The 18,625-nt window shown below is 36.9% G+C and overlaps 1 protein-coding gene across 1 annotated transcript; it reads left to right on the forward strand.

Moving 5' to 3' along the window:
• The first annotated feature begins 301 nt into the window (after positions 1 to 301).
• LOC140183072 (uncharacterized) lies at positions 302 to 2,158 on the forward strand. The gene is made up of 3 exons (XM_072231072.1): positions 302 to 1,249; positions 1,373 to 1,474; positions 1,592 to 2,158. Exons 1-3 carry the CDS (start codon positions 302 to 304, stop codon positions 2,156 to 2,158), a joined length of 1,617 nt encoding a protein of 538 aa, XP_072087173.1.
• The last annotated feature ends 16,467 nt before the right edge of the window (positions 2,159 to 18,625 follow it).

Genomic DNA, 18,625 nt, shown 5'->3' on the forward strand with positions numbered 1-18,625 from the left:
ATGCATGTACTAGAACTGATGAATTTCTCAGAGGAGGTTTAATTAGGTGTCCATATGCTAGATGTCAATGTGGGACGTTTAAACAGTTGATCGACATTAAGAATGATCTATATACTCATGGGTTTAAACCTAATTGTTGGGTTTGGACAGAGCATGGGAAGAGATACCCATAGAGAATCAGATTAAGATAGATGAAGATATTGAAAGTAGCTCTGCATTAGGTGGTGTTACATGGGAAGAAAATTTTGATTGTTATCATGAGATGGTTGTTGATGCTTTGTAACCTGAGTTTCACATGTACATGCAACCAACAGTGGAGGAACCAAATCGAGATGCTAAGAGATTTTATGACCTCTTAGATTCAGTTAGTAAACCCTTGTGGGAAAATGGTATCCATTCACAATTGTCACTTGCTAGTAGGATGCTGAGTATAAAATCAGAGGGAAACCAATCCCAAGGATCTTTTGATCAGTGGGCAACTTTGTTTAGAGAAATGCAAATAACTCCAAATGAAATTCCTGCTAATTACTATGAAGCTAAGAAAATTGTTTCCCAGCTTGGGTTTAAGGAGGTTAAGATAGATTGTTGTGTCAATGGTTGTATGATATATTACAAAGAGGTCCAAGATCTTAGACAATGTAAATCTTTTGGGGAGCAGAGATTTAAGCCTAGGAAGGGAAAAAATAAAGAGGTGCCATATAAAAGAATGTATTATTTGCCATTGATTCCAAGGCTACAAAGATTATATGCATCAATGAGTACTGCCCCTCATATGTTGTGGCATCACCAAAATCGCAGAAACGACGACGTGATGACACATCCTTCCCATGGTGAAGCATGGAAACATTTTGATACCAAGCATCCTCATTTTGCAAGCGAACCGCGTAATGTTAGACTTGGAATTTGTTCTGATAGGTTTTCTCCTAATGTTCATTTTAGCACACCGTACTCTTGTTGGCCTGTTATAGTTACCCCTTATAACCTTCCACCTCATATGTGTATGAAAAACCACTTTTTGTTCCTAACGTGCATCATACTCAGAAAAGAAAATCCCAAAGCAAAAATTGATGTTTATCTTCAACCATTGATAGATGAACTTAAAGAGTTATGGGATGAAGGCGTCCTAACATACGATATTCATAGCAAGAGGAATTTTCAGTTAAAGGCTGCATTAATGTGGACAATTAATGATTTTCCTACTTATGGAATGTTGTCTGGTTGGAGTACGGGGGGAAGATTAGCATGTCCAGTATGCATGGAGGATACCAAGGCCTTTTAGTTAGATTATGGCGAAAAGAATTCGTGGTTTGACTGTCATAGAAGATATTTACCTTAATGTCATCCTTATAGGCGTAATAAAGTTGGTTTTAAGAAAAATGTTGAGGAGGATGAAGAACCTCCTATTAGGCTTAGTGGCGAACAGGTCTGGGAAAGAGTTAGACACTATCCTAAAATAGTTGACACAGGAGGACAAGTGAGATTGAGCAGATATGGGGTGGAACACAATTGGACCAAAAGGAGTATATTTTGGCATCTCCCATATTGAAAAGATCATTTGGTTCGTCATTGTTTAGATCTAATGCATATTAAGAAGAATGTTTTTGATAACATAATGAATACCGTTATGGATTCTGAAAGAACAAAAGACAATGAAAAGGCAAGGTTAGACATGGCTGTGCTTTGTAAGCAACCATATTTGAATTTGGTGCAGGTACGCGAAGGTCATTGGGCAAAGCCTAAGGGCAACTATGTCTTGACACTCCAACAACGAAAAAATGTTTGTAAATGGGTACAAGAGTTGAAAATGCCAGATGGATATGTTTTAAATTTACAAAGTTGTGTCGATGTCAATGGAGGCAAATTGTTTGGGATGAAAACTCATGATTGTCATGTATTTATGGAGTGTTTACTTCTGTTAGCCTTCAAAAAGTTGCCAGACCACGTGTGGAAACCGTTGACCGAAATAAGTCAATATTTTAGGGACCTTTGTTCATCTACTCTTCGGGTTAGCGATCTTGTACAAATGGAAGCTAATATTCCTATTATTTTATGCAAGTTAGAAAGAATTTTTCCACCTGCCTTTTTTGACATAATGGAGCATCTACCAATTCACTTGGCATATGAGGCACGTGTTTGTGGACCAGCTCAGTATAGGTAGATGTATCCATTTGAGCGTGAAATAGGCACGTATAAGAGATCAGTGAAGAATCGGGCTAGAGTAGAGGGTTCAATTTGTCAAGCATACCAAGCTAGAGAGACATCAAGTTATTGTTCTTATTACTTTGAGCCACATGTAATGTCTAAGAGAACAAGGCCGAATCGGAATGATGATGGTGGTGAAAGTTCATCTGAGCCTACCCTTTCTATTTTTTATCAACCGAGTGTTCCTGGGGGAGCCAACAAAGATAGATGGTTAACTAGTATGGAAATGAAAGCCGCTCACTTACATATCTTGTTGAATTGTCCTGAAGTTGATACATTTAGAAGTCAATACGAGCAGATCCCTGGGAGCAATAATTCTTTAACCAACTTTCCATCATGGTTCCATGAGCATGTAAGTTATTACATTTTTCTAAATATTGTTTTTCTAAATATGCCAAAGTAAATATTTTTTTCTAAATACTATATTTTGTTTGAAAAATCAGGTAAAAAATCCCAGTAATGGCATAACTTGTCCTCATTTATTGAATTTAGCATTCAGTCCAAAAAATAGGGCCACGAGTGTTGGTATGTTCAAGGTCAACGGGTATAGATTTCATACTCCTGAGCATGCATGTGGAAAGAAGACAGATAATACAGGCATATATGTTAAAGGTGATGGAGGGAATGATACATCTGACTAGTACAGCACTCTTAAAGAGATTTTGATTGTTGAGTATCCAAGTCTTGTTAGTTTGAGAGTCACCTTGTTTTATTTTGAGTGGTATGACCCTACCAGGCCTCGGGGAACGCGTAGACACAAAGACTACAAAATAATTGAAGTATTACCCACTAGGAGATATGGGGGTTACGATCCATTCATCCTTGCGCAAAAAGCTAGACAAGTGTATTACATGCCATATCCACAAGGCTGTAAGTCTAATTGGAAGGTTGTGATTACATGTAAACCACGAAAAATAATGAAGGAGGCACAAAATGAATCTGAAACCGAGATGTATCACAATGATGAGCCTCCACATGCTAGGATCATTTCAGAAACCGAGTTTCCACCATCATTAGCATCTACATCAGGAGATGTTGATATGATACAACTTCAAGTAGCTGACCTCCAGGTTCCTAATGTAAATAATGAGGAGGACGATGACATTGAGAACTATGATGACGATGATGCTTACATTGATGATGATGGAAGTTCAGAATTCTCGGATTGAGGTTTTAGTTGTAAATTCTTAGTTTGCAAATTTGTTAATTTGTTAAAAGTAGGGAAATAAATACAATTTTTATTCTTTACCCAATTTTACTTTTTTTTTATTAAAGAAAAATCTGCTTCTGCTATATTCTTTCACTTTTTCGACAGTTTAAAATTTGTTAATTTGTTAATTCATATATCTTGTATTAGTTATGTTATGGACAATAACTTGCTCATTTTAATGTGTACAGGATATGGTTGGTAGAGACGGAGATCGCGGTCGTGGTCGTTGTCGTGGCCATGGCCGTGGCCGTGGCCGAGGCCGAAAGGGGAGGCCTAGGCTTTCTACTGGTCAGCCCCTTGACTTGCATGCGGATCCATACTCTCTCGTTGGTCATCATCTAACATGACTGCTCCGACCAATGGGAGACCGCCACCTTTTGCTACTACTACCCCTCCTGTCAGGAGCCTTAGATACACATGATGCCTACTCCGGGTGTGCCAAGATCATGCACTCAACAAGCCACTGAACCTTCCAACACTGTCTCACATGGTGTGCAGAGTAATCCAGCTATTGTAGCTCCCAGTCGAGCAGGATCTTGTGGGGAAAGACAAACCACATCTAATAGTACCCAAGATGTTCAGGGTCAAGGAACATCCACTGCCACTAGTCACTCTAGCACAAGTGCTCCTAAGCTTAGATATGATAGTGCAAATGGTTTGTTATATGCTTTAAATTTTATGAATAGCATGTCTCATTTTTACTAAGTAATATGTCGTTATCGTTTTTTTTGTTTTTGATGTAGTTGGCACCCACCTAAGCCTGGATTGAAGCGTATTTCTCAGGTTTTTAAGGAAAACTACAACAAGCCTTGGCTAAGTTTTGATGAGGCAGATGATGATATTCGAAAAATATGGTGGACTAAGTGGAGGGTAAATTTTATCCACCTTGTTTTACGTATTTTACAATATTATATCTCATGGTATATTATACTGTCTCCTTATGTTCTATCAAAATTTCTGCACCAACGAAATTATTTTTGGGCTCAAAATATTCTGGTTATTTTTTGTCCTCCCAACATTAGTTAAATATAGAGGAGTGTATATACTATATGTCCTTCCAACCTTTTTATTCTTCATACAAATTCTGCAGCATTTGTTTCATGCAGTGAAAGCTACTCCAAAAATCTCTATAAGCTTGAGACATGATAAATAGGATAAGTGTTATTTATGTAAGATAGTGATCTTGGAACCAATTAATTATGGAGTTTATACTTACATTCAATGCACCTACTTTTAAATATGTTCAAATTTGAAGGTGACGTTAGCTCACATATGTCAAAGATAAAATCATAAACCATGCCACTCGTCTAAAAGAACCACTTTCTCTAATATAGCTCTTTAATCCTTGCTCTGTTTTTATGTTGATGGTTGTTATGTTGTTCTTGCTACTGGTTTGTTGCTCTGTTGCTGACTTGTGTTCTTGAGATCTTGGCTTCCTTCCGTGGTTGCTAACTTGCTGGGTTTTATTTTTATTTTTATTTTTTGTTGTAATGTTATTTTTTGCTAGAATTAGCTTTTAAGTATATAATTAATTCAATTGTTCTTATTATATTTTTTGTTTTACGTAATAGTGAGTAGAAAATTAGAAAGTTAATGTTTGTTCATAATTTTGGAGGAAGAGGAATTAATATACTATATGTACTGTACCTTCTGTTATTAACTTAATAATGATTTGACAGACAAGGGTAGTTTTAATCCTCCTTATAGGATTTGTTTTGAATGCATCCATGAATATTTAATTGCATTAAAGACGTCGAGTTTCTTCCTTTATAAAAGAATTCTGATATCTTTAGATTATTATTTTCAAGCAGGAAATTGCATGCTTAAGTTTTGTAATTAGTATTATTAATTCATCATATATTTTGGTTCCCTAAATGGAATTTACTTGTTAAACTCAGCATTCCTTGTTTTTTATTTGTCAACAAAATAAATTTGTATCTGTTTAGAGGCTAAATTTTATTCCAATAATTTTTTTAAATAGAAATGCTTTGACATTATTGATACGGAAGAGGATGATATCTATCAAGCTTGGAGGTTTAGGGCTGCCAAGTGCTTGCGAGGTATGCTCCATGCCATTCGCAAAAAAGGTGCCTGTCCATATTGGATCCCACCAGAAGTTCTTGGTGAATTGATGAAACGTTGGGACACTGATGCCTATAAACAATTACAGTTGAGAAATGCAGCTGCCAGGAAATTGACTCGAGGTACTTCCCTTCACACTGTAGGAGGCACCACCTTTCCAGAAGCGAGGTTACGCTTGGTAAGTTGCTTATAGACAATCTTTACTATGATATTTGTTGTTCTGAAAGTTGTTTAATAGAAATGATCTTAAATGTCAATCAGTGAATGGTGACAGTTGCAAATGTTATGTTCCATGATACTAATAAACACACGTAACTGCTGAATGCCCATTACCATTTTCACACTTAGAATTTTATACAGATTCAAAATTTTATGTGCATTTTCAATATTTGTGAAGTTTTGATTGTCTATATGTGGCTTGAATAATGATAATAATTGATGAAAGCCATGCATGAACCTTTTCTCTACAAGTTATGGACAAATTTGGCTAGCTAAATCTATATTCAGACGAGGCAAGCATTCTGTTTATATATAACTGACACTTTTTTACCAACACAAGATACATACCTATATATATAAATAAATAAATTAGTATAATTTGTACTTATATTATACAAAATTTGAATATAAATTGATAAAATAAATAATATGTATTTGCATGCACTATACATAGAAAGGACACAGTAGATAGCCTACTTTATAATTCCTACTAATTATTAGATATTAGATTTAGAAAAAAATAAAAATAAATAAGTTTTTCCATCGTGTCGTTTACCTGGTAATTGGTAGATACTTTCAAATGATTGATGAAGATACTGATTAATTAGCTCAGTTTTTGTTTTTTAGTTATCAAAATATAAGTAAAGAATTTGTTCTTTAGTTCAGTTTTTGTTTAGGTACCAATTGTTATTCAAGCTATTCCCTTGCATTTTGATTGTTTTTTCTTCCCTTCCCTTTAGTTATCAAAACTTACATACATCTCCTGAAGTTGCATCGATTTTCTGATTTTCAATAATAGCTTTGTTTATGAACTTCACTGCAGTTCTTCTGGATTTTCATGAGATTTATCATTAGTAGTATGGTTCTGCATGAATTTCCTTGCTTATTTTATATCCAAATTCTCTGCATATGTAGATATGATTGAATTGGTTATTTGGTTATGCTTTGGTAAGCCTTAATCAATAGAGAGTGAAATTCGTTCTTAATAATGATCTTGATCTAGTTTCTTCTTGAATTGATGCAAACTGCTGAGTTTTATTTTCTGCTTAATTAATTTATTTTGACATAATAGAATTAACTTTGTTAGCACCTACATATGTTGCTCAACTTTATGAACATTTCCAACTAGTTTGTAATTTTCTTGTTAAATGAAATGAACTCTGGAACAAACATACTGAGTTTTTGAGTTTCTATATCCCTTTAGTTCATAAATTGCTTAGTACATGGTATCAATTGCTTAGTACAATACATCCCATATTTGTTGATAATTTGGTTACATTATGTAGAATCATTCGCTTGGAAGACCATCACGTATGGATGAGTTTTTTGAGCACACTCATACTCGCAAAGAGGATAGGACTCAATGGGTTGATGAACACTCCCGAAAGACAAAGGTAACTTACCTTTATTCATTGTAACTATTTTGTTATCTAATTGTTATGCATTATTGATACTTATAGTAGTTTATCATTCATTTTTTCTCATTGTAGGATATATTTCAAGAGCGTATGTTTCAGGCTGAGCAAGAGCGGCAGGCTGCTATAGAGGCTGGTGTAACTAATCCACCGCCTGTCTCTGAGAAAAGCATATGGATTGAGACAGTGGGTGGAAAACAAAGAGGTAGGGTATATGGCATGGGTGAGGTAAGGGACTCTTCCATGGTGCGACCTCGAGTTGATGGGCCAACCACGACCACCAGCATTGATGTTTTAGATCTTAGGGAATGAATCACAATACTCAATAGAGAAGTTGAACAACATGCCGCTAAATATAGTGAGCTTGAAGACTACTACCAAAGGGAGAAAAGAGAGTGGCAACAGACTGTTGAATCCTTGCATGAGGATCTCAACACCAGTAACTCACAGATGGATCAATTTAGTCATCAGTTGAGCAGCTTGACTGAGTATGTGAGAGCCATGGGTCCTAGTAGTTCTGGATCACGTGTTCCCCCACCTCCTCCTTTTACTTTTCCAAGCTCTCAGAAAAGTACAGCCCCAGCCCTAGTCCCGACTCCAACCCCAGGTAGAAAACTCCCACCTATTCTGCAGCGACCAGGACAACCACAGAGTTCTCAAAGGGAGGATGATTCTGACGATTTTGATGACTCAGATAATTATTTAGACGAGTATAAGTAGGTTATTTAATTACTTTTCTTTGAATATTTTGTATTATTAGTGGATTGTAATTTAAACGAATATAAGTCTAAGTTTAGTTATTTATCTTGTCTTGAGTCTTTATGTTAGAGGGTTATTTATTATTTTAATAAGTTTGTAAATTCATTATCTAATATTTAGTATAAATTTTATTTTTATATTTAAAAGTTTATTTGTCTTGTTATCTAATATTTTGTATAAATTTTACTTTTATATTTAAAAGTTTATTTGTATTAACGGTTTACTAATTTTCAAATAGAAAAAAAAATTTAACATATAACTATTAAAATTGACAGTAAAGTTGTCGCTTTTAAAAGTAAAATAGAAAAATCTAAATAATTAAATCGACGGCAGCTGTATCAATTTTATTCAATTATATCGACGGCGTTGTCGTCGATTTTATTAAACATATTATAGACAAAAGTGTTGTTGATTTTATTGAGTTAAATATCGACAAAAAGGCCGTCAATTTTATTAAACATATTATAGACAAAAATGTTGTTGATTTTATTGAGTTAAATATCGACACAAAGGCCGTCGATTTTATTGAATCAATTATTGACAAAGAAGGCGTCGATTTTAAATAATAATATCGATGGCAATGTTGTCGATTTCAGTAAGAATGTAAAATTCTCACACCCATATTACAGACGAAACAAATGTCAATTTTATTTTTATTATCAACGGCCAAAAAAGCCGTCGATTTTATTAGCATTTTGAAAAATCGACAAGCTTTATAGCGACCAACTGTGCAGTCTATTTTGCCGTTGAATTTCAATATTATCGACGGTTTAGCCGTCGATTTGGCCGTCGATTTTAACGATGTTTCTTGTAGTGACAATATGTTAATGTCCCATATTATTTAAGGATGAAGTTAAGATATTCTGTGTGTGTATTAATTGTTAGGAATTTAGGATATTATATTCTTCTTTTGTGAAAAAGAATTGTGTCAAAATTCAAGAAGGCCACTAGGGTTGTTAAAAAGCATTCATAACGGAACATTAATAATAATAATAATAATAATAATAATAATAATAATAATAATAATAAAAGACTCATGCACATGACTCATTATGACATACCGAAAAAGATAAAGTAAGTTGAACAACTACTAGATGATCGGCTTCTTATGTTGACTTAAGAATAAAAGAGAGCATTGGCTTCATACTTATGCTATAAATTAATTTCAATTTCAGGGTTAACAATATATGCTATTGGTTACATACATGTACTGCACGTCCACTAATATAATATATAACCAATTTGAATTTATGGAGGAGACATCTTATTTATATTTTTAAATAAGGTTAGAATTTAAATTTTAATTTATGTATATAATAATTTATTAGACAAACTTTTAAATAGAATTGTTCTTGTATGGATACCTGGAGGGAGAGCTCGGTCTCTGGGAATCGACGCCGATTTGTTATCTTCGGTACCGACCTTTGAGCTTTGTGGTAATCTAAGCTTTACTCCAAGAGGATGTCCAATCGCGTAGAGCTTTGAGCAAGAAACAGGGGAGAGTGTACCTGCAAAGGCACTCCAAAGCTTAAGTCAGTATTGAAAATTCAATGTATCTTTAGGATAGGAGATCATACCTTTTTGTAGGTGAAAATGTATCAGTCCGTTATGCTTATGCTTTATTGCCTGTATTAAAGAGCAATAATAAGGGTGAAATGTTAGGTTGGACGTTTCACTTTTTTAAAGAAGTCCGTTAAGTTGATTTGTAACGTAAGTTGCCGATTAATGATGTTGATTGCCGATTAGTAACTGTAACGCCGATTAATAATGTAGCACCGATTAATAATGTAAATTGCCAAGTTATGGTCTGTAATGCTGATCTTGTAACGCTCCTGATCATAGCCCCCAAGCTTAGCCTGCGAGTATATTTTAATAAAGCAGGTTGAGCTTTAAATGAAGTATAAGTCGGCAGTTGCGTAAGTGTATTACGTCGGCAAATGTGTTGGACCTGGAGCCCCCAGCTCAAGATGTTTTATTAAAAAGGGTTAATAAAAGAAAAGATATATTAAAAAGTAAACAGTTTTTAAATGAGGAGAGAGAAGTAATGATAGCATTAAGTGTGCTGTCATTTCCAAGACTGCTCTTTGGGCGGTTGATGTGACTGAGAAGTGGGTTATTGTTACTGAAGGAGTTTTTGTAACTCATTGGTAACTGTTACTGGAATACCAATAGTGTAGCATCTACATCATTTTTAAGTTTGTGAGATAAAGTTGGCTGTGGAGTTTCCAAAGGGAAGAAAATGAGTAAAGGAGGTATATTAAAAAATTTTTGTTTATATTTCTTCATCGAGTTTCTTTTCTTCTTCCTCTGTTTTTGTTTGTTGTTGTTGATGGGGTTTGAGAAGGATAAGAAGGAGAGAATAGACTGGTCTTATGACTGGGTTAATGAGGATGTTAGGAGTCGTGTGTCATTGTTCTTGGATCAAGTAGCTGTCGATGAATTGGATAAGAGTAAAGTTGTTAGGTCTGGTTCTGGAATTCGATTGGAGCTACTGCCCTATTCTGAAAGTGATAGGGTTTCTCATAGGGGTGAGGGTTTTGAACATTTTTTATGTATAGTTGTGTTCTTGAAGAGTTGAAGGTTAAGCTTCCATTTAGCGATTTTGAATGTTAGATTTTGAAGCAGATGAACTGTGCTCCATCTCAGCTACATCCGAATGGGTGGGCTTTTCTTCGTGCATTTGAGGTATTGATGGAGTTTTTGGAAGAAGTGCCATCTGTAGAGTTGTATTTCTCACTTTTTCAAGCAAAGGGTGTGTGGAAAGGTGGGTGGGTGAACTTGAATAGTTCACCGAGGTTTGCAATATTTAAGCTGTATAAGTCGTCATTTAAAGAATTTAAGGAGATGTATCTGAAGGTGAGAAGTATTAAAGGGGATTTTCCTTTTTATGTGGATGAGCATTTAGGGGAGAGATTCCCGATTTGGTGGTGTTCTGATTCTGAGCCCAATAATATACTCGGCCCGGAGTTTATCAAGCCTAGGGATGAGTGTATTATTGAGTATCTGGTTAAAGCTATTGATCGGAAGGAATTGATCTCAGTGTTCAATTTGTTGAAGTGGGAGGAAAGTAAGCAGGCTGTGGTAGATTACTTAGGTAAGCTTGTTGGGGTTTTATCTTGTATTCAATATTTGACATATGTTGATGAAAAGTGGTTTTTGTTTGTTTTCAGGTGGAAAGTATCCGGGTGTATCCGCAGCAAACTTGAGGGCACGTGTGAAAAGTAAGAACCTGGATAAGGAAGGTTCAACGTCCAAAGTTGAGAAAGTTGTTAGTGCTGGCGAGGTTGATCAACCGAAGCTGGGGAGGAGGAAAGTTATTGCTAAGAAAAGAAAGGGTAACGTAGTGGATTTGTCCGACGTTTCTGATGATGAGAAGGATGATGTGCCAATTGAAGAAGTCCATAAGTTTTTTGACAATCAAAAAAGGTTGCACGGGATTGCTGATCAGACAAATTCTTCGTCTTTATGGGGAAGGGATTACCAATATATGGTTATTGCTGATGAGTGTTGTCAATCGTCGGTAGATATAACTCTGGCCGATGAGGTTGGTGATGTTGCCACAGCCTGCTTACTTTCCTCCCACTTCAACAAATTGAACATTGAGATAATGTATGATTTTCAGGTGGTGGGACTACGGCTGGCGAGTTTAGGGCGGAGCCGTGAAAAAATTCATCGGAAGTTAGTTGAGAAAAAGGAGGAACCGGGTTTGAGAGAAGAGTTGGCTATAAAGGCTTCTAAGATTTCAGAGCTAGAGGTGAAGTTAGTTGAGGTTGAGAAGCATTTGAAAGAGGTTAAGGGTAGTTATGCCAAAGATGTTAAAGATTTAAAAAAGAAAGAATCTGACTTATCTGCTCTGAGTACTCGTATGATTGAGGTTACCGCTCAGTTGAAGGAGGTGGAGAAGAACAAGCAAGGAGAAATTCTTGATTCCTTCCTCGAAGGATTTGAGAGGGCTTCCCTTCAGGCGAGATTTCTAGCTCCCAGGGTGGGTTTCTCATCGATGGATCCAGGTAAAATCGTGCAGGATGGCGTTATGGTCGAAGATGATGGTGCTGCTGAGCAAGGAGATGAAAATGTTTAGTAGGGTTTTGTTTTTCTGCTGTTGTACTTTTGCTTTTGTTGGTAGACTTATTTTTCTCCTGAGTTGAGCTTAATTTTGTGATATTATCTTGCTACTGTTTTGTAAAAAATAATTCTTGGTGTTTCTGGTTACATGCTTTTTGTGAATGTGGCTTTGAGCCAAACATGTTTATTAGGTAAAATTGTGTTAATGGTGAAATGCCATTATTTTGATGGAAAAGTATCATGGAAAGGCCGAGTAGTCCGAGTTTATTGAGATGCCGATTAATAGGCATAGGTTTTGTTTGATAATAACTGGATTCTGTTGAATGGTTGGCAGTAATTTGTGATAAATTTTGAAAAGTCGGTTTCCGAATATTGCTCAATAATCTGTTTGAGTGATTGATTCCGAGTGGTATGATTCGGTGTAAGATTGGCTATTTGTTTTGATTGATATCTTCCAAATGGTCGGTTTCGTATTAAGATAAGTTATTTGATGGATTGAATGATGAATTCTGAATGAACGGATTCCGACTTAGATCGGTTATGTGTTTGATTGATTGATGAATTCTGAATGATCGAATTCCGAGTTAGATCGGATATTTGATAAATTCTGAATGATCGGCTTCCGATTATTATCAAAGATTTGTTTGATTGGTAGATTCCAAATGATCTGTTTTGGAATATGGTCGATTAACAGTTTATTTGATAATATTTGAATGGTCGGATTGAGAGTAAGATCGGCCATTTGTTGATTATTTCCGAATGCTCGGACTGATAGTATTGGTCAGCATTATATGTATAAATGAATGAGAAGTATGGAATGGGAAAGATAATGATTTGATAAAATAAGAAATTTATTTATTGAGGAACCTTTGATTTCAAAGGCCCAGGTAGGCTAGCCTCGTTAAAACCTCTCCAAGCAAAACCCTTGTGGAAAAAATCTTGGTAGTAGGAAAAAGAGTACTGGCCTATCCCTGGTATTATTAACTATAATATAACTTTAAAGAAGATACATTCCAAGTGTTAGGAAGATCTTTACCCTCTAAGGTTTGTAATCGGTAAGCTCCATTGCCGATGACTTCTGTGACTCGGTAAGGGCCTTCCCAATTAGCTGCTAGTTTGCCATGGGTTGATGGTCTTCTAGCTGCCTCTGTTTTCCTAAGCACGAGGTCATTTACATGGAAAGACCTTGGGTGAAGTCTTTGGTTATATCTTCGGGCTATGTGTTGTTGCATGGCCAAATGTTTGACTACTGTGGACGATTTGAGTTCTTCTACGAGGTCAAGTTCGGATTGCTGTGCTATGTCTTTTGTAGTTTGGTCGGCCAATTCAGTGCGCAGTGAGGATTGGGAGGTCTCCACTGGTATCATTGCGTCTGAACCGTAGACTAACCGGAAGGGTGTTTCCTTTGTGGTTAAGTGAATTGTTGTGTTGTAACCCCATATGATCTCCGGGATAAGCTTGGCCCAGAGGCCTTTTGCATCATCCAGTTTCTTTCTTAGAGCATGTAGTATTACTTTATTTGCAGCCTCTGCTAAGCCGTTTGTTTGTGGGCGCTCGACTAGGGAGAAATGTTGTTTGATTTTTAGTTCCTGCAAAAAGGATGTAAACTTTTGATCGGCATACTGGCGACCATTATCTGTGATAATGTGCCGAGGAATCTCGAATCGACAAATAATATATTTCTAGACAAAAGAAATCGTTTGTTATGATGTGATTTTAGCTATGGGTTGTGCCTCTATCCATTTGGAAAAATAGTCAATTGCTACAACCAGGAATTTTACTTGCCCTGCTGCTGTGGGGAAAGGGCCGAGTATATCTATGCCCCATTGGTTGAATGGCCAACTTACCTCGGAACAGTGTAGGAGTTCGGCCAGGAGATGTGTGATCAGACTGTGTTTCTGGCAGTTGTTACAGCTTTTAACTTTTGCTTGACAATCCTGTCGTATTGTCAGCCAATATATTCCAGCTCTGATGATTTTGGAAGACAGACTTTGGGCTCCGAAGTGTGTACCACAGATCCCTTCATACGCCTCGGCAAGTCCAAGCTCGGCTTCTGTTCTGCAAAGACATTTAACTAATGGACGAGAGAATCCTCGTCCATATAGGCAATTATTATAAATTGTAAAAAAGGAGGCTTGTCGGCGGAAGTGTCGAGCATTTTCGACGTCGCCTGGCAAGATCCCTGTCTGGAGATACTCTATGTATGGAGATCTCCAATCTGCTTCCTGTGTTACACTTAAGATTTGTGTTAGTTCAATGCTCTACTTGAGCAGTGTTGACTGATAAAGTGATGACCCATTTGGTTGAGTGCTGGCGAGTTTAGACAGAATGTCAGCTCGGCCATTACTCTCCCTTGGTATGTGTTGTATTTCGTATTTAGAAAATTTTGAAACTAAATTTTGTACGATTGATGAGCAGACTTTTGTGTGGTTTAGAGTTCACAAATAAATTCTCGTTGCAAGTATAGTTTCTAAATCAACAATAATCCTTTCATGCAAAAATTTGTTTGTCACTAAAACAAACCCCTAAAATCTATAAACCGAAGTATTAAACTTCGGGTCGTTCTCCCTAGGAATTGCAATAAAGTGTCTTGTTATTGGTCATGGAGTTATGTTTGGGGTTTTTGAGATATTAGACATGAAAGGTAAATGGCAATGAAAATAAACTAACAACTAGAAATCTCTTGAGAAGGAATGAGAATTAGAAGTCCTATCCTAGTTATCCTCCTCAATTGTGACCACAATTATCCATTGCTACCACTTAGTTAACCTCTAACCATGGAGGAAAGTCAAGTGGATGAATTAATTTGATTCCACAAGTCCTAGCCAACTTCCAAGGGGAAAGACTAGCTTTAGTGGTATCCAAATCAATTAGCAACTTCTAATTATCAATCAACACAGGAATCAGATAACTCAAGCGTCACTAATTACTCTACCAAAGCCAAGAACACTAAAATCTACACTAAAATCCAACCAAGCATTTTGTCTCTCAACAAATTTTCCTTCGGCAAGTGTACCGAATTGTCGTCAAGTAAAACTCACAATAGAGTGAGGTCAAATCCCACAGAGATTAACGGATTAAGCAATCAATGGTTAATTGATTATCCTAGTTAGACGAATCATAATGGAGTGATAAGTAACAAGGAAATGTAAATTGACAGAAAAGATCAATTTTTTCTCTTGCTTCCTGAAACTCCATCTTTTACCCTTCTCTTCTTGCGTTTTCTGGCTCGCCTGGGACTCTTCATTTTCGCTTGCTCCCAAGTTTTCACGTGTTCACGCTTTTCATTGTTTTCGGAGGTGACTGCTGGCACTTCGTTCTTTTGTTCGAAAGGTGATCGTTTGGCACAGCCTCGTTGTTGCTTCAATTTCTCAGCATTTATCATCTCTTCTTTGCTACAAGTTGATCTTTCTTTGACTTTTGCATGAACCTTTTCAAATTTCTTGATAGTTGATGCTCTTAGGGTTTCTGCATGTTGTTACCATTTCTGATTGTATCCTTTGATTTTGAGGCTTATGAACTGCTTGATAAAGATTGCGTCTTTGATGATTTCCACTTGACGTTTTTGATTTTGATGGTTCCCTTTGCTGATAGGTTTGTAAAGAGATGGTAACTTTGATGACATTTTGTGGTTTATTTTCTTTCTTTGAAGTGTCTTTGAAAGGGTTTTTTTTTTTTGTCTGAGAGATGTCGAGACGTAGCAAAGGTTGAAAAACAACCTCCAAATACAAGCATATCGACACAAGCAAAGTCAACATATCAAATTAAAACATTAAAGACTCAAAGGCTGCCTAAATGGCAGCCCAAGAGTTTAAAATGTTTGTTTTAAAATTAAAGTTACTAAGAAACAACAAAGTGTCAAGGAATCATCCACAAAACTTACAAAGTCCAATAAGTTTAAAGTCCACAGGTCGGACTATATCAACACACAATCAAAAACATTATAGGGGATCTAAATTTGCCCTAGTAGCAACATCTTGAGGAGAAGGTGGGATGGTTGAGATCGGAGTAGCACTAACAACTCCATCTGGCCTATTCAAAATTTTCACATCAGGCTCGGGCTCAGGAGGGACCACCTCGGCAGAAAGGGGCCGTAGAAGCTAAAGTTGCAGAAGCCTTGGCTGGCGGCACCAGGGGAAGACCCTCATCTTCATCTGGGGCAGGCACGATCTTGCCATCCTCAACCACATTGTCTATACTTAATAGGGAGAGGTCGAGCTCGGGAGCAAGAACTCGAACCTGGGCCTTTAGATTTTCATACATCTCGGTCACACTGCTCACTATATGGCCCTGAAGCTCAGCATAATCATCTTGGGCAGACTGAAGCCTCTCTTTATCCTCCAATAGCTCACCATAGGTCCGAGTATAGCTCTCCTTATACTTCTTAGCAGCCTCCTCGACCAGATTAGCAGCTGCCTGATAAACCCCAATTTTGTGGTTTATCTTGTGCTTAATTTGGATGGTTTTATCAACTTTTCTCACATTTATTCAATGAAATAGCATGGTTTTGTAATTCTCCCTTGATTTGTGCTTAAATATGAAAACATGCTTTTTAGGCCTTAAAATAGCTAAATTTAATCCACTTTAATTCCATTCGATGCCTTGATGTGTTTTTTGAGTGATTTCAGTTCATAAGGCAAGTATTGGATGGAAGAAGTGAGAAAAAAAGCATGCAAAGTGGGAGAACTCATGAAGAAATGAAGGAACCGTAAAGCTGTCAAGCCCGACCTCTTCGCACTCAATCGACCATAACTTGAGCTACAGAGGTCCAAATGAGGCGGTTCCAGTTGCGTTGGAAAGCTAACATCCGGGGGTTCGAAATGATATAAAATTTGCCATATGTTGTTTCACGTACAGGGGCGCGCACTCACCATGTACGCATGCACGCCGATGCTGTCCGTGGCCCACTAAAGTGAAATCGCCCCCAGCAATTTCTGAAGCACTTTGGGCCCAATCCAACTCATTTCTGATGCTGTTGAACCCAAGGATTGAAGAGGGAATGAACCAAGTAGTCATAGTTTAGTTTTCATCATGTTTTAGGGTAAAATTCTAGAGAGAGAAGCTCTCTCTTCTCTCTAGAATTTAGGGTAGTTTAGGTTTAATTTTCTTGAATCTCGCTTTTAATTCTTGTTTTGATTTAGTTTCTCCTTTTAATTTCTTGTTTTTTCATCTCTACTCTTCTAGTTTTACTTGTCATTTCTTTTATTTTGTTACTTTTATGTTGATAAACCCTTGTTAGATTTCCATTTTCTTTTAATGCAATTTAATGTTTGATGTTCTTTTTATTGATGAATTGAGTTGTTGATTTACTTTTCTTGCAATTGATAGTTGGTAGATTTATATTTCTTGCACATTTTACTATGCTTTCTATGTATGCCTTCCAAGTGTTTGACAAAATGCTTGGTTGGATGTTAGAGTAGATTTTGAGCATTCTTTGCTTGGAAAGAGTAATTAGGCAATCTTGAGTCATGAAAACCCAACTTATGTTGGTGATCTAGAGTTGTTAGCTAATATAATTTCCATTGATGCTAATCTTTTGCTAATTTAATTAGTAAGTTGATTAGGACTTTTGGATTGAGATTAGCTAGTCTTATTAGACTTTCTCTCATGGAAGATAATATGATACCTTCTTCCAATGTTGGAGATGACGTAATAAGATAAATTCTTGTTTATATTTGTGACATGATTAATTAGTCTTGTTTGACTTTCTCCCTTTGTGTTGGAGTTGACTAAATAAGATGAATTGATCATTGTATGACTAGGATAGAAAGTCTATGATCTCAATCTTTGCCATGAATGTCTCTTGTTCCGAGGGTTACCTGAAACTGGAGGTCGATCTCGGACGAGATCTTCTGTACTGGTTGGTGCTGACGTGTTCGATTGGTGAGTGGCGGCCGGAGCTGTCGTGTCCGACTTGTTGATCTAGCTGCACTGCTGATCCTTTGTCACCGGAGGGTGCGGGGTACCTGAAAGAGACTCTGATGCTTAAGTTAGCATGGGTATTAAGCAGGTTTTTAATAGAATCAGAGTATGAGTTATACCTGGTTGCTCCAGTGTATTTATAGTAGTGTGGGCTGACCTTTCTGATAAGATAAGTTAGTTATCTTATCTTATCTTATCTTATTTTAGGTGAAGTCAGCTTATCTTCAAGGGAACCGCCTTTATCTCTATAGGCTTGGATTGCCTTTGGATGTGGGTCGTGTTCCTCTATTTGGGCCCTTTATTGGGCTTTTCTGTCGATTTGGCCGACCTCTTTGAGAAGAGGTCGGATAGCCTGACCTGAAGAGGTCGGTCGCTTTGTCACTGAACATTTTGGGTCAGATAGCTCGACCCAGGGTGTGAACAGTGCCCCTGCTCAAGCTCGGTCTTTCTTTTTGAGGTCGGGTTTTAGACTTCGATCCTTCTTTGGTGAAGCCGAACTCGAGCATTTGTCGACTTCTTTCTTTTTGTAGAATTTTTGAATGTAGAACATTTTCCTCTTCGTTTCCTCTGAACGCACGTGCTTTTGTATTTAGCGTTTTGGCCTTGGGAATATGCGAGGCTTTAAATACCTTCATTAATTGGTTTTAATTGCCCGTTTCTCTTGGCTTTTTGAATTTTACGATCCAAAAACGATTTCTCTTCTTCGTCTTTCTTCGTAACTTCTCCCTTCACTTTCTCACTTTTGTTTTCG

Source organism: Arachis hypogaea, chromosome 20 (genome assembly GCF_003086295.3).
Source record: "Arachis hypogaea cultivar Tifrunner chromosome 20, arahy.Tifrunner.gnm2.J5K5, whole genome shotgun sequence".
Classification (NCBI taxonomy): Eukaryota; Viridiplantae; Streptophyta; class Magnoliopsida; order Fabales; family Fabaceae; genus Arachis; species Arachis hypogaea.